This window comes from Nelumbo lutea, chromosome 6 (genome assembly GCF_056320005.1).
Source record: "Nelumbo lutea isolate HS-2025 chromosome 6, American lotus-T2T, whole genome shotgun sequence".
Classification (NCBI taxonomy): domain Eukaryota; kingdom Viridiplantae; phylum Streptophyta; class Magnoliopsida; order Proteales; family Nelumbonaceae; genus Nelumbo; species Nelumbo lutea.
This window is the reverse complement of record NC_142689.1, coordinates 3,125,248-3,140,869: the sequence shown is the minus strand read 5'-3', so window position 1 is coordinate 3,140,869 and position 15,622 is coordinate 3,125,248. Positions and strand designations below refer to the sequence as shown.

The following is a 15,622-nucleotide window of genomic DNA, read 5'->3' as shown; positions in this document are numbered from 1 at the left end:
AAGTTTGGAGGGAGGTTTTTTGAAGCGTTTCCCACAGGCGACGCCAATTGATGAAGCGCGATCCGGCCGGTCTTAGCTGTCAACGACCTTGCTTCTGAACGGGGTAGCAGGGAACCTGAAACGGAGGAGATGAGTAAGCTCCGGGGGGAACCTGGTGTAGCGTCTCCGAAGCTCAAGTTAGAATCCTTCAAAAGTAAGATAACACCAGATAGTGCAAAGTTTGCATACATTTTTTGTTGGGGGGCAGGGGGCTCTTATAATCACTTCGCGCACTCGCTCCGAGGCCCTTGTCAGGTCGGGTATGATTACCCTTGCGCTTGTCAATTTGGCCGTCGTTCTTTCTGCTGGAACAGAACTGTCACTGCCTAACTGTCTCTCTAACTGGAGATGGCGGTGTCAGTGGCGGTGGCAGGTGGCCGTTTAGAGTGCGGCCGCCAAGCGTCAGATCCCAAGTCAGTCTGGTGCGGCGCCCTCGGGCACGTACTTCCTCAGTGTCAGGCATGGTACGACTTGTTTGGTTTTGGTGCCCAGAAGGTGATGCGGAGTGGTGAGCGAGGCGAAGTCTTGAGTTCGGAGGTATCTATAGAGCAGGTAAGTTCGGTGAGGTGTATCCCGAACTGTTACAAGGTTGGCCAGTTCGGCGAGGTATATCCCGAGTTGTTACAAGGTTGGCTAGTTCGGCGAGGTATATCCCGAGCTGTTACAAGGTCGGCCAGTTCGGCGAGGTATATCCCGAGCTGTTACAAGGTCGGCCAGTTCGGCGAGGTATATCCCGAGCTGTACAAGGTTGGCCAGTTTGGATTACTCTGGTTTTGGGCCAAGGGTGAGTTCGGGCCCCCGTAGGGAGTTCGGTCCGCTGGTGTCCCCTTGTTCACGCCTTAGGCTTGGCCCTTTTGCCGAACTGTTGTTTCTGCCACGTGTTGCATAACTGTGAGGTCGGGCCAAATCTTCCTTTATCAGTAATATTTACAAAATTTAAATTTAATTTATAAGTTTTTAACCATATAATGATAATTTACACACTATGTTATCCAATTTAATCAATAAAAATAATATGAATTTTAAACTATATATCATACTTATTAATTTTTTTATTTTTTATTTTTTTTTGTGATGGGAGAGAGAATAAAGTACAGGTTTCATGGGTAGGCCCTAGATCCGACCTTAAAACCACTAAGGCTAGAATCGACCTTTAGAGGGTAGGTTCCGATTCTAAAAGTCTAGAACCAATTCTTAAAGGGTAGGTTCCAGGTTTTGCCATAAAACCGAACCGAACCAAATCGGCCCATACTCACCCCTAGTCCCATCGGGTAATATGTCGTCCTCCCTGCCTCCTTGGTGCCGCAGGAACTGGTGGCCAGCAGATATAGCCTCATACTCTATGTACAGCGACGCATGAGTGTAAACCATATTCTTCACCTAATGGTGATTTAGATATTATCCAGAAGAACCAGGTCAAAGCCACCATGTCTGTGCAAAGCCGCAAATTTGGGAGACTGTTAACCTAGCTGTTTCTCTGACCCAATAACGACTGCTTTCAGCTTCCAGATTGCTGGGTTAATTGAGTCGAACCTTTCACTACTAAGGCAAACAACACTTTCAATTGCGGTGGTGAATTCTGGCGATGGAAAGGAGGGAGACAAGTATTCTAGGTCAAATCTGAAAGCAATCTTGCAGATGTTGTCGAAGGCAAATCTTTGGAGGATATCTTACAGATTGATCACGGTCTTCTCTGTGGCAGCCGTTGAGAGATTCTAGCAATATAACTGAAAATGCAGCATTCGAATCCATGAACGTAGAAACAGAGATCAATGATCCGAAAGGCAGAAGAGAAAGGGACGACAATACCTCCAACAAGTAAGACTGAAAACGACTTGATACCTCCCACCCCAGTCCACTTGTGATGCCGACGTTCCAGACAGGTCAAGACCATAAAATCTGGTTAACATCTGCAACTCGATATATATACTTTCTTTTGGGCAAAAGATGCAGACTGTAATGGCGTCTTTGGGTCTCTTTATTTGCATTCTTTTTTGTTTGCTAACTGATCTACACTAAGTTTAACTATAACCATATGGAGAAGATTAATGGGTTGTTTGCTCCTACAATCTCAACCTGCTACTCCTATTTTAGCATCCCTATTAGCTCCAACTGAAGCATTGAAATGGGTTTTAAAATTTCGGTATGAAAGTGGTTTTCATCAGACCATTACAAATTACAATGCTTCCCTTTTCAAAAAGTTAGCGTAGATGAGGATGTTCTTTATTTTACCACCTTTTTTGCCAAAGAAATTATTTAGTTTTATCTTTGATTATGTTTGTTGGGAAGCTTAGATTTATTAATTAGCCATTCAATTGGTAAACAGTGGATGCATTCCGGGGCATTGTAGATTTTGGACTAACTCTGCAATTTACAGAGCGAAGTCAATATATCTCTAGAGAAAAATGAAAGCTACCCGTCGAAGGCACACATTTTGGATACACCAAGGAGAATGGCAAGAAAAAGAAAATAGAAAAGTTTAATAAGATATTTTGGTAATTTAAAGCCTTCCGTGATCTAATTTAACGGCCGGGGCATTTACCGCAACGTAAAAGTTAAAGTTGAGGGATCTTTGTCGCAAATTAAAGTTTAGTTTTTTGTCCCTGACCCTATATTATAAGAGGTTTTTTGAAATTTACCCTAATTTATTTGTCGTACTGGGGCCCATTTCTCTTAATGCTTTTGTTCCTTCTGGTTCTGGATGCGGGGGCGGGAGACGTATCAGGTCCCACGATCGAAAAATGAAAGCCGGACTGGCCTCGTTATCGTCTACCTTCAATTACAATCTCTCTGCATCTATTTGTCAACTGAAAACCAGCGTCACTTCCTTCTTTCCCTTGTTCCGCCCAAATATTCTCTTCAATTATCCCTCTGCTTTGAGGGCCAAACGCAATACCAGCAGCAATAATCTCTCGAGGTCGATCAGAACCGTATCTGCAAAAATGGCGTCTGATTACAAGCCTGAGCAAGCAAGGGTTCCTCCTGCGCTTCCTTTGCCTGTCCTTCCTGTAACCAAGGCAAGATTTTATTTATTTATTTGTTTACTTTCTTCTTTCTTTCTACTCCGTTGAATTTTTTTGTTGGATCACCTTCGGTTTAATCTCTTACTATTCTTCTAATCTATTTTGTTTCTCCATTTTATTGTTTCTTTATTCGCGTCATTTTTTCTTTCAGTTTGAAATCCCTTTATGTAGCTTCAGGTTTAATTTGTAATCGTAAAAATTGCTTCTCGAGTGGTAGTTGGAGCCGGCAATTAATTTTCGGTTAATAGGTCGATTTGAATTAGGACTGAAGAATTGACGCTGTTACATAACATGTCGGTCCGATTTGCTCTCCTACATTTTTTTAGTAGTCTTGATTAGCGAGATTTTTTTTTTAATTTTCAAATTTGTGAAATTTATGATGATTTTTATGAATTCATTTGTACGAAGTATTAGCTGGGAGAAATCGCGTGATTATAAACCCATTTGGTGGTGACAATCGTCCTTTTTTTTCTGTTTTTATTTTTATTTTTATTTTTTATTTTTTATTTTTTATTTTTAATTTTGCTTCTTGTTACGCAATGATAGAGAATATCTTCTTTAAGAAGCCTCGGCAAGCCTCAGCCTAGATTCATTCTTTCTGAAACTATGTTTTTTTTTTTTTTTTTTTTTTTTTTCTTTTTTAAACAATTTCAGTTCAAGATTGCTCTTTGCCAACTTGCTGTGACTGCTGATAAGGAGAGGAACATTGCTCATGCTCGCAGCGCAATTGAGGAGGCTGCTGAAAAGGGTGCTCAACTTGTTCTCTTGCCTGTAAGTTAAAACAACGTATACAGAAGTACAAGTAGCATAAAGAGAACTGCTAAGGAAACTCAAGTGAATTAGTGATTTCCTGGTCGAGATCCCTATTTGTTAATACGTCTGCAGAAAGGACGGTGAACCAGGGAAACTTTGGTTAATAAAAGTGCCTGCTGTTTTTGTCCTTTTTCCCAGACGTCACACTGTTTTGGCGCCACTGAAGTTCCGGTAGCACACTCCCCATTAACCTAAATAACGTTTCTGCTTCTGAATTCTGTTTTGTTTCTGCTATTCATTAGACGACAGTGCTATTGTTTTCATTTGAAAATGTGGAAAATAGTAGGGATGATCATCTCTTCCCAGGCTTGCATTGCCTGGCTATGGTAGGCCCGGAAAGCCTGGCCAACCTGGAAGTTTAATATATTTATATATAATATTTACAGTTTACGTGTGTGTATCTATCTATCTCTCTCTCTCTCTCTCTCTATATATATATATATATATATATATTAACATTTAACATATGTATATAAAATTTTATATAATTTTCTGTAAATTTGAATGTAAGCTTAGATATAAGTTTTCTTTTTTAAAATGGTTTTATTAACCCATGAGCGCAAGCACAGATGGTTAGTGGGGCCTGGCCCAGGTCCAGGCCCGGACATATATTATCAGGCCCGGGGTGCGGGCCAGTCTTGAACAGATCAGAATTCTCTCTACTATCTTTAAAAACTCAGCATAACCCATTATCATCCGTAGAAAATAGAATATGCTATCTAACTGTTTTTTTGGATGCCTAGTAGGTGGTAATGCTATATTAGAAAATCTCTTTTTGGACTGGCAACTGACCTTTGATGGTGCATATTAATACATTAGCTTCTTTCCTTAGTTCTGCCTGGTTTGTGCATTTCAAAGTCAAGAGAAAAGGTTGTGTCATGCTGTATCCTCTAGGGCCTTTAGGACCCTCTGCCTCATCAGATATCCTCATGGTTTTCTTGACCTATGAATAGGGCCTGGTAGTTTTATTTTGGTTGTGTTATCTTAATTTTAGTTAATATATTTGTGTTTTTCTAAAGAAGAAGAAAGTCTGGAAAATCATCATCATCTAAGCCTTGTTCCAACTATATAGTGTTGGCTACAAGAATCCTGTTTTGCAATTCCTTTCTGTTCAGTGAAGGGAAGGAAATTTGGAGCTTAGAAGTCTACCACTTAAGTAAAATCTTTACCATTGAGGGAGCTCCTTTCTGATTGTTTGTGGTGGTATATAGTACAGTAGTAGAGAGATCATATTGAAAGACCAACAATTCATTCATGTGCAAACAGAGTGATAAATATTATCCTTTTATATGGGAAGCTGAATGAGTTGAGATTTAATGTGTAAATGCTATTTTGAATTTCTACCTCTTGCAGAACGCTGATTAGCATGTATTTAAACCAATCACCAAAAAGCTTTAGAAGTTTGAAAAACTGACCTCAACTGCTGACATATTGGAGATTTTGGTATTGATATTATTACTACAGGAACACCTCTCACACTACCTGATAGTTTACATTCTATGCTAACATGCCAAGGCTTCTAAGCATTTCATCTTTCTGTCTCTGTTCTATCAGTGCCACTGAGAATAACAATTGCAATTCATTTTTCAAAAATCGGAAAAAAAAGAAAGAAAAGAAAAAATGTGCTCTGGTTCAGTGTTTCTAGAAAACACTCCTGAGGCTGGTTCATGTTAGCAGCTTGGCACTGTCACTGTTGCCAGTATGTTACATGTCTGATGTGTTTTTTGTGCAACAATAATATCATTCCACTTCTTAATTGTTTTGTATTTTGTGGTATGTTTGATCTTAGGAAATATGGAATAGTCCATATTCAAATGATAGCTTTCCAATATATGCGGAAGATATTGATGCTGGTGGTGATGCATCTCCTTCAACTGCAATGCTGTCTGAGGTAGCTCACCGTCTGAAGATCACAATAGTTGGTGGCTCCATACCAGAACGTTATGGTGATAGGTTGTATAATACCTGTTGTGTCTTTGGTACAGATGGGAAACTGAGGGCCAAACACAGAAAAGTATGTTTATCAGCATGGTTATGGGGTATTTTCTTGGCGAATCAGGTTGGTTTAGCAAAATTTCTGACTCAAAGCATCTCAATACAGATACATCTATTTGACATTGATATCCCTGGGAAGATTACATTTAAGGAATCAAAGACTCTCACAGCAGGAGAGAACCCTACCATTGTGGACACAGGTATTCTTTGCTTGTTTTCATGCATACCCACTCTATATTTTTTTTATTAAATGTTACTTAGTAACAAAAGCAACATTTTTGACACATTTTCTCCAAGTATTCTATGTTAGAATTGAAAAGATAAGCTATTTTCATATTGTATACTTTTCTATAAATGTGTGCATGAGTTCATGTTTTCTCATCTTGCTGAGTCAGACTCTTGGACAAATTTGATTCTGACTCTCTTGTCCATGTCCATGCAAAATTGGTCTATGACTGTTGTGCTTATCCTGTTTCAATGTTCATATCATTAGGGTTTCGTTTTAAGCACCAAACTCCAATAAGAACTTAGAAAGGCTCTCTACAAATGTTTATGATCTAAGAAGAATAATTTATCTATTTATTTTCTGATTTTAGTTAACTTCTGCTGCTTTGTTGAATCTCTGAAACTTTTGATTTTAAAATGTCTTTTTTACACTTGATACTCCTTCAACCACTTAGCAGATAAAGTCAATATTAGATGATATCTCACGTATGAATGGTTCATCACAATTTTGATCTGATCATCCTTTGCTATTCCTGTCACAACTTAAGTTTCAATCTGATTGCGTGTTTTTTTTTTTTTTGGGGGGGGGGGGAGGTAAAACATGATTTGTACAAAAGGCATATAACCCATGTACAGTGAGTGACTATAAACTGGAATGCAGTCCCCAATCTCCCCACTTCACAACTTACAAGCACACTATTCAAAAATAAAAAAAAAGGAATACATTAGCAATACAATAAAAGACCTCATATAAGAAATAAGTGTGGCGTTTTCTGAAGGCATTGTGAAAGGGCAAAAAGGAAATAAATGTTAACATACATAGATTGTATAGCCACGAACATTCCCCTTGCCTCTATGCTTTTTTTTTTCCTTTTTTTTTCGGTTTAGATATTTGAATCATTTTCTGGATGGAATTGTAGTGCATGCATGTTTGGCGCATCCAGCTAGTATAATATCAGTTGCAAAATAACCATGGACTTGTTCATGCAGATGTAGGACGTATTGGTATCGGTATTTGTTATGATATTCGATTCCAAGAGCTAGCAATGCTGTATGCAGCAAGGGGTTAGTTTCATTTTTACCTTTTGTTTTCAATATCAATTTGTGTGATATCTAACTAGTTACTTCTAGCTGTGGATAGTATTCTATTGATTTATTTTGGCAGTTATCTTTGCAAGCAGATCTTCTACTACCACAGTAGTCATATTGTTAGGCCTTTTTAAGATATTGGGATTGGTTGCAATGCTATCCCAGTGGTTCTTTGCAATTTCAATTCTTAGAAATGGGCTAAATTCTAGCATCTTTCTATATTAATCTTATGGAAAAAATGGATCGTTGGGGATGTGCTACTCCCTGTATTGTGTAGCCTTTTGTTTATTTCCAAGATATCAAGAAAAGGGACATTAATGATATTGTCAAGGGTTTGATGTCCATGACGAACTCTTCCTTGTTTAACAATGACATAGGGGAGGTGTAATATGTTCCTTAGGAGAAATAACTGTTTGGAAAATTCTCAATTTTAGCTGTGGAAGGTGTTCCCAATTTTGACATTAAAAAAAAAAAGAACTGATGGCACAAGGTCTTTGAGCATCAAATTCTCTTTGAGGATTAAACATCTCTAGAGGGTTTCGTCTCTTCACAAATGGTTTCTTTAAATCTGTTAACTTGGGCATCCAGAAAGATGTCTCCTTGAAGCCTCTCTTATTATATTTGATATTTGAAAGTGTTATGGATATTAGTGTCGTTAGTGTAGTAAGACAATGAATGGCCATTTTAACCTCCATGGGTAATTTGGTGGCTAGTTGGTGCCTAGCTTCTCGCTAGTTGACCACAAAGCAATAGCTTCTTATGTCTTTAGGTTAGTATGGACTGAAAGTTCCTTTCTGGGCTAAACTTAGTTAATTCTTTGAAGAAGTAAAATTTATGAGGGAATTCACCAATACTTGGGAGTGTTAGGCTAATTTAATAGGAGGATTGAGGGCCAGCACTCTCTTCATGAGGTAGGTTTCAGCTTGAAACACTTGTCAGATGTCCTTGTTAAGCCCTTTTTTTGAATAACTTAAGTGAGCCCTAATCCCAGCTATTTCGTTGGCTGAATGCTGGAATTCGGAGATATCATAGTGTAATAGGACTTAAGGACAGTTGTGTGTTTTTGGGCATATAGGTACTTCTTGACAGTGTAGCCGGCCAGAGATAGGTGGAAGAGGAGAGAAGAGAAGAGAAGAGAAAAGAAAAGAGAGAGTTTGCAATGCAACAGTACTGGCGGCGCCAGTGTTTATTTAATATATATAGGGCGACAGAAATAACAAGGGAAAAGACCCTTGTGCCCCTGAGTACAGTAACAGACATAACAGAAATAAAAAACGAAATAAAAAACACTTTAATTAGACAAACAGGCCCTAGTAACTGCAACTAAGTTATTCTAACATTATTCCAACACTCCCCCTCAAGTTGGAGCATAGATGTCAATCATGCCCAACTTGTCACACAAATCTTTGTGCCGCACATGATGAAGACCTTTGGTGAAGATATCTGCAAGTTGCTCTTCCGAGTTGACATATGGTGTGCACACTTCTCCACTTTCAAGTTTCTCTCTGATAAAATGTTTGTTCACTTCAATGTGTTTCGTCCTATCATGCAGAACTGGATTAGCAGCAATATTGATGGCTGCTTTATTGTCACAGTAGAGTGAAGTAGGATTGTTTACTGCAAAACCTAGTTCACCTAACGGATTTCTTATCCACATGATTTCTGCAACCCCATGAGCCATCGCTCTATGTTCTGCTTCAGCACTGGATCTAGCCACCACACTTTGTTTTTTGCTTCTCCATGTGACAAGGTTTCCTCCTACAAAGGCACAATAACCACTGGTGGACTTTCGGTCATTGACTGCTCCTGCCCAATCTGCATCAGTATATACTTCCACTTTTAAGTGACTGTGTTTCTGGAACAACAAACCAGCCCCAGGAAACTTCTTGAGATATCTCAAGATCCTCTCTGCAGCTTCAAAGTGAGTTGTCATCGGGCTGTGCATGAATTGACTAAGGACACCCACTGCATAGGCAATATCAGGCCTGGTCATAGACAAATACAGAAGTCTCCCCACAAGTTTCTGGAACATCTTTACATCTTTCAAAATCTCTCCCTGACTGTCTCCCAGATGGTGATTAGGTTCAATAGGTGAATCAGATGGTTTTACCCCCAACTTGCCTGTATCTTCTAGTAGATCTAGTACATACTTCCGTTGGGAAATAAAGATGCCCTTGTGAGAGCGGGCAACTTCAATTCCAAGGAAGTATCGTAAGGAGCTTAGATCCTTCACCTCAAATTTAGTGGCTAAGAATTTTTTTAGTCTCTGGATTTCAGCCTCCCAATCTCCTGTGATCACTATGTCATCCACATACACAATAAGAGTTGCAATTTTACCTTCACCTCTTTTTACAAACAAGGTATGATCTGATTGGCATTGTTTGAATCCCATTTGTTGGACTGCTACATGGAACTTACTAAACCAAGCCCGAGGTGATTGTTTCAATCCATATAGGGACTTTTTCAATCTGTACACCTTTTGTTCACTGCCTCTGGCACAGAACCCTGGGAGTTGGGTCATGTACACCTCATCTTCCAAGTCACCATTCAAGAAGGCATTCTTGATGTCCAATTGGTGAAGATCTCAGCATGTATCTTTAGTGTGTCGTGTCTTCTGGCAGTGAGTGCACCAAAGCTTGTTTTTATCTTCTGTTTTTTTTGAGTGTCACCCCTTTTAAAACCACCTCCGACATTTGTATCTGAATTTCCCCGGACTGCTAGGGCAACTGACTCCCCTTCTACACCATTCATCACACTTCTTCTGCTTTCTTCTGACTGCACCAAGGCATACACCTCCTGGACTGATGGCAAGTCTTTACTACCCAAGATCTGTACCCTGATGGACTCATATGACTGATTCAGCCCTAGGAGAAAGGCAAACACACGTTGCTGTGATACAAGTGACTTATAGGCTTTTGCATCTTCATCACACTTCCAATTCATATTCTGATAGTGATCAAGTTCTTTCCATATTGATGTCAAATCAGAATAGTACATCGAGAGACTCCTCTCCCCCTGCTTGCAAGTAGAAGATTCTGCTTTTAGTTAATATATCTTGGCATAGTGTCTCTGTTCTGAATAAGTGGACTTCGCTTGTTCCCATATCTCACAAGCAGTTTCAGCCCACATAAAGGTCTTCCTTACTTGTGGCAGCATTGAAACCAAGAGCCAAGACATCACCATACTGTTCTCTTGGTCCCACCTATCATGCTCAGCACTTCCATACTTCGGTTCCTTTACTCTCCCATTGATGTATCCTATTCGCCCCCTAGCAGTGATGTAGAGTTTTATCCCCCTAGACCACTCAAGGTAATTCAGACCATCAAAGGGAATGACAGCCATGGGAAAGCTCATATCCATTCCCCCACTCACTCCATTGTGGCTCCCTGAGATTTCTGAAGTAGCAGAATTCTCAGTCGACATGGTCAAGCAGTTACTCAGTCACACACACCGGATTTAGGACCCCTCCTTACTCCACAAAGCAATGCTCCACTCAGTTCACACCTACACACTAGGGTTTACCAACCAGATTGTGCACAAACCGTACCAAATTCTGGACAAAACTGAGGTAATAATCGGCAGTTTCAGACCTGCCTATCAGAATTCTAGAATGGCTAACAACCACTAATCAGCTGGAGAGATCCTTCTTGCTTATAGTCAACTCAAACCATTGAGAAGACAGGTCAGCATTGACCTACAGTTGTCTTAACACATCAATAGGATCACGCCATCCAAGACAACTAGGGTTACACAGGTTCGATAGCATTCAGCCGCCCCAGATTCATAGGGTTTTCACTCGGCCCATGATCAAGGAGAGTAAAGAGGAGAAAAGTAGAGGAAGAACTGTACCGGTCGTAGCTATTCTGTAGTCCAGAATCAGATTTCCTTTCTGCTAGCCTGTTCCACTAATCAGTAGGGTTGATCGATCTTCTCTTGACAGTAGGGTTGAACGGTCTGTTCTCTTTTAATCAGTATTCCTGCTCTGATACCATCTTGACAGTGTAGCCGGCCAGAGATAGGTGGAAGAGGAGAGAAGAGAAGAGAAGAGAAGAGAAGAGAAAAGAAAAGAGAGAGTTTGCAATGCAACAGTACTGGCGGCGCCAGTGTTTATTTATAATATATACGGCGGCAAAAATAACAAGGGAAAAGACCCTTGTGCCCCTGATTACAATAACAAACATAACATAAATAAAAAACGAAATAAAAATACTTTAATTAGACAAACAGGCCCTAACAACTGCAACTAAGTTATTCTAACATTATTCCAACAGTACTTAATGAGAGAAGCGCTACAACTGGCAAGGGAACTACGAGCTACATTTTGTTGACTGAAGATGTGCCAACAACCTAGCTGATGCATTATTTTGGCAAGTGGTGATTAGAAGAAATGTTGTTTGGAAATTATTCCCCATGAAATCATGAATGTATAAATTGAATGAGGGGATAGGCAGCTGGGACTGGGCTATTATTTAAAGGGGTGTGAAACATATTTGTATTCTAATGTAAATCATTTTTTTCACATATTAATAAAATTTCAAGTTACAAATAAAAAACTATTTTGTTGGATGAACAAATCCTTTCATGTCAGTGTGTTCTATCAAGAGCCATGATATGGCAAATTGTTAGCTAGCCTTTTGGTTTCAAGACTGGAAAAGGAGGGTTATTTCAGGCTGTATTTGGTATAAGAACAATCTTTTTGGGTTCATTTTATATTATAAAATTAAATAAGTGGCTAAAATTTATGGGGGAAATCACCAATACAAGGTAGGTTGCTTGGCTGATTTGGTTAGGAGAATTAGGTGCTAAGCCAATGATCATACATATGGGGGATGGTTTAGATCTGCCATGCCATCCTTCCAGGTGACACAAACAGGGCTGAGCATGTGGGAAATTTCCCTTCTTTGATGTATATAAGCTTTCCTGCATGGCGTAGTCTATTTTATCCACATGGACAAGTGATCAATCCAGACTGTTGAGCATTAGGTGACATTCCAGACTGGCTATGTTTTGAATCGAGCAGTCCATGTCAGCTCAATTCTAACCATAGGTTGGAGTATTGCTCAATTAATAGTATCCTTCTAAATTAGAAAGTTATATTATTTTTGTTGTTACTGTAAACTTCCTGCCATAGTTGATGTGCCATTTCCTTTTGTGATTTTATATGTTCTACATGCCCTGCCTATATTTTATTCCACATAAGCTGATTATCAAATTTCTATTACTTACCTATGATTCTCATGTTGGTATCATTTAGTACTAATTGAGGGTATGGCAATCTGGATATCAGGGGCTCACTTGCTATGCTATCCTGGAGCATTCAACATGACCACTGGTCCCCTGCATTGGGAGTTGTTGCAAAGGGCAAGGTAATGATTCAGTGAATAGTTAAAAGTTTTGGAAGCTGAAAAGAACTAAAGTAATTGTTCTAGAAAGGTTTAATTTCTAAATTTTACTGCTTCTAGGAATATTGTATGTAAAGTGTTAGAAAACATTCATTTCCCTTGTTAATTCTGAATGTTTATTGAGTGTCATGTGACTTACATCTGCAATTACATCAATAGTAATTTCGAACATGTTTCAAGAGAATGATTTGAAGCGGGAATATGATTCACTCATGGAGTGATAACTACATTATGAGTAAATAACCATGCTGAATTCTTAATGAGTTATTGTCATATCTGCAATTGAGGCAGGAATATGATTCACTCATTGTTTAGTGGTATCCAGTTATTTATATTGGATACTCTTCTAGATGGCAGGCAGTGAGGCCTTATAGCTCCCTTATTTGCATTTAGTCCCTTTGCTTTGGTTCCATTTTGACATCATGTGGTGCAATCATGTAATCATCTGTCATGGTATGTTGTGCATGGGCTGCATATTTCAAGTTTTATGGATGTTGAGTTCCTGTTGTTTGAGAATATGATGAACATCCTCCCCAAATTTATATATTTTTCATAATTACTTTTTACTTTTCAGATGATTTCAAGTTCTGATAGTCTTTGCATGCCATCTATTATATTGAGCATGTGATGTAGGACCAACTCAATTCTAGTCCCGAGAGAATGTTGAATGGTCTTGAAGGAATAGAAAGTTATGGCTGTTGATGGCTATAATGGCTTCTTGAAGGGATAGAAAGAAGAGAGAAAATACATGGAATGGCTGTAATCGAATCAATTCAATTGAGACCTAGTTCTTTACTTTCGTGATTCCTTTGTTTCTTTTAATCTTTTCAAAGGATACTTGTTTTACAAGTATGATCTTATGCTTATTGCATACAAGTGGTAAACTCCATTATATTAAGTACGTATATGGTAAATATGGATTAAAAATGGGATAAGATCAATTGCCCCCCCCCCCCCCCCTCTTGAAAAATTTAAGAAAAAAAACTTTAGATTTTAAATATAGTTCTCAATTTGATTAGATTCAATGTTCTCTAGGATTTACGATATGATTATGATTCTCAGAAAATTGGTTGGTTTCTTTTGTTATACTGTTGTTTAATGATTTGGATCTCTATTTATGAAATGTTTCAGTGTTGAAGCATGTGGCTTAATTAATTTATAGCTTTTCTAGGATTGTAGTCACTTAATTCTTACTGATACAAGTTCCCATGTTTCCGTTTGCAGGGCTGTTGATAATCAGGTATCTCAACAGACTACTTCTGTGTATCTGCTCAAGTGATGTGCTTCTTGTGTAGCTGGTCTTGGAAATTTATAATTCTTGATAAAGAATTAGAGTCACACTATCCTGGTTGGATTTTAATTGAGATACATGTGTTTTTTCCAGTTTTCTATCTATATCTACACAACTACTTAAAGTCATCCGAATATCAGAAGCATGAAACTTTGGTGCACATCCTTTTGTTTGATAGAAGTCCCTTGTATCTTGTGAATTATCTTTTTACTTTTATGTTAAAGGTATGCTAAATTTTATTTTTCTGATTGATATATTTTCTATATGTTAATTGCGTAGTCTTAATAGAACTTGAACAGTTTTTTAATTCTCTTTGCTCCTCTTATTTAAACTAAAAGGAAAATTTATTTGTGAATTTCTGCAAGTTTCTAAGTTCATATATTTCAGATTATCTTGCTGGTTTGATGGTGTCTTGATACTTTTTTCCCAATAGAGGGTTGGAGGTATTCTTTGAAACATTGAAGCATAGTATGTTCTCATTTATCAAAAAAACATGGCCTGTTCTCTCGAGCTTCTAATTTGTAGATTATTAAGTAAAATTTCCTAGCATCTAATTCTTTCTTTTTCTTTAGAAACCATCTGGTCACTTTTTAAGAGAAAATTGTTACATATATTTATATACCCTTATGAATGAATAAAACAATATTTGAGTAAAGGTTTCTGCATAACAATGCCTCTTAACCTGTTCTCCATGTGAACTTGATTGGTTGCTCATTTCTGAAATGGCAGTTATATGTGGCTACTTGTTCACCTGCTCGAGATGCTGGTGCTGGTTATGTTGCATGGGGCCACTCCACCCTTGTTGGACCAGTAAGTACATAAAAGTCACTCCAAAGTCCAGCTTTACATCACATCTCTTAAATTTTCATGAAGTCATTCCTAGACAAAGGTGGAAATATCTATCTTGAGGCATTTGCAAATTGATAGGAAAATGCTTGTATTAAAGGTATTTCTTAGTGCTGAAATAATGAAGTATGGCAGTTTGGTGAAGTACTTGCAACTACGGAACATGATGAAGCTGTAGTCATAGCAGAGGTTGATTATTCATTTATTGAGCTCAGAAGGTGAGACACCTGCTAACCTAGAAGACTATTTTGTTTTGAAAAACAAAAACCGTACATCTTGGCAAATAGCCCCTAAGGTGTTCTTAGAATCAACGGAACACACAATATACAGAAAAAATTCCCATAGAAGCAGCAATTATTATTATTATTGTTGTTGTTGTTGTTTACTTTCTATGCTTGTCATTATTTTCTTGTCAGTTATAATTGTTTTGTAATTGTAGAACAAACCTTCCACTTGAGAAGCAAAAGCGTGGTGATCTCTACCAGTTAGTAGACGTCCAGAGGCTGAATTTGCAGTCGACAAGGTAAGGAAATTTCAGAAACTATGGCTCAGTTTGGAAGGAGCACAAAGACAAATATGTAGAGTACAAAACTTTGTATTTTGTATTATTTTACATGTATTTTCACTGTACATATTTGTATTTATACTTCTAAACTGAGCTAAGGTATTATGTGGTGGGTTGGATTTTGATGAGAAAGGATGCTCACATTTTTTGTGCTTATCCAGAAATAAGAGTAGTTATTGGGCTTTAGACATTTTCACAAGAATCTTGAAATACTTACTCTCCTGCTACCTTTCCTTGTGGGCACGTGATGTACAAAGGCAGGTTGCGTTCATGCATCCAATATGGTTGATATGGAATAATAACATTAATTGCAGTAATCAATAGGCCTTGTAGT

The 15,622-nt window shown here is 38.3% G+C and overlaps 1 protein-coding gene across 3 annotated transcripts; it reads left to right on the top strand.

Moving 5' to 3' along the window:
• Positions 1–1,287: 1,287 nt before the first annotated feature.
• LOC148846851 (omega-amidase, chloroplastic-like) lies at positions 1,288–15,420 on the top strand. Of its 3 annotated transcripts, none has more exons than XR_016100424.1 (10): positions 1,288–3,056; positions 3,717–3,833; positions 5,665–5,889; positions 5,977–6,070; positions 7,086–7,160; positions 12,472–12,550; positions 13,811–13,826; positions 13,971–14,687; positions 14,859–14,941; positions 15,163–15,420. XR_016100424.1 is itself a non-coding variant. In XM_088948649.1 (10 exons), the coding sequence occupies exons 1-10, from the start codon at positions 2,781–2,783 to the stop codon at positions 15,248–15,250; spliced, it is 1,134 nt and encodes a 377-aa protein (XP_088804775.1). In that variant the 5' UTR covers positions 1,288–2,780; the 3' UTR covers positions 15,251–15,420. The 3 variants fall into 3 exon arrangements, 1 of the variants encoding a protein (XP_088804775.1); XM_088948649.1 differs by having other exon boundaries at positions 14,607–14,687; XR_016100425.1 differs by lacking the exons at positions 14,859–14,941; positions 15,163–15,420 and having other exon boundaries at positions 13,971–14,101; positions 14,265–14,320.
• Positions 15,421–15,622: the final 202 nt, after the last annotated feature.

Excerpts from the sequence above, each read along its gene's own strand:
- LOC148846851 (XM_088948649.1), top strand. The coding sequence starts at position 2,781 with ATGAAAGCCGGACTGGCCTCGTTATCGTCTACCTTCAATTACAATCTC. Across the intron at positions 3,834-5,664 it reads CTCAACTTGTTCTCTTGCCT|GAAATATGGAATAGTCCATA; the intron begins GTAAGTTAAAAC and ends GTTTGATCTTAG. Across the intron at positions 14,942-15,162 it reads TCATTTATTGAGCTCAGAAG|AACAAACCTTCCACTTGAGA; the intron begins GTGAGACACCTG and ends TTGTAATTGTAG.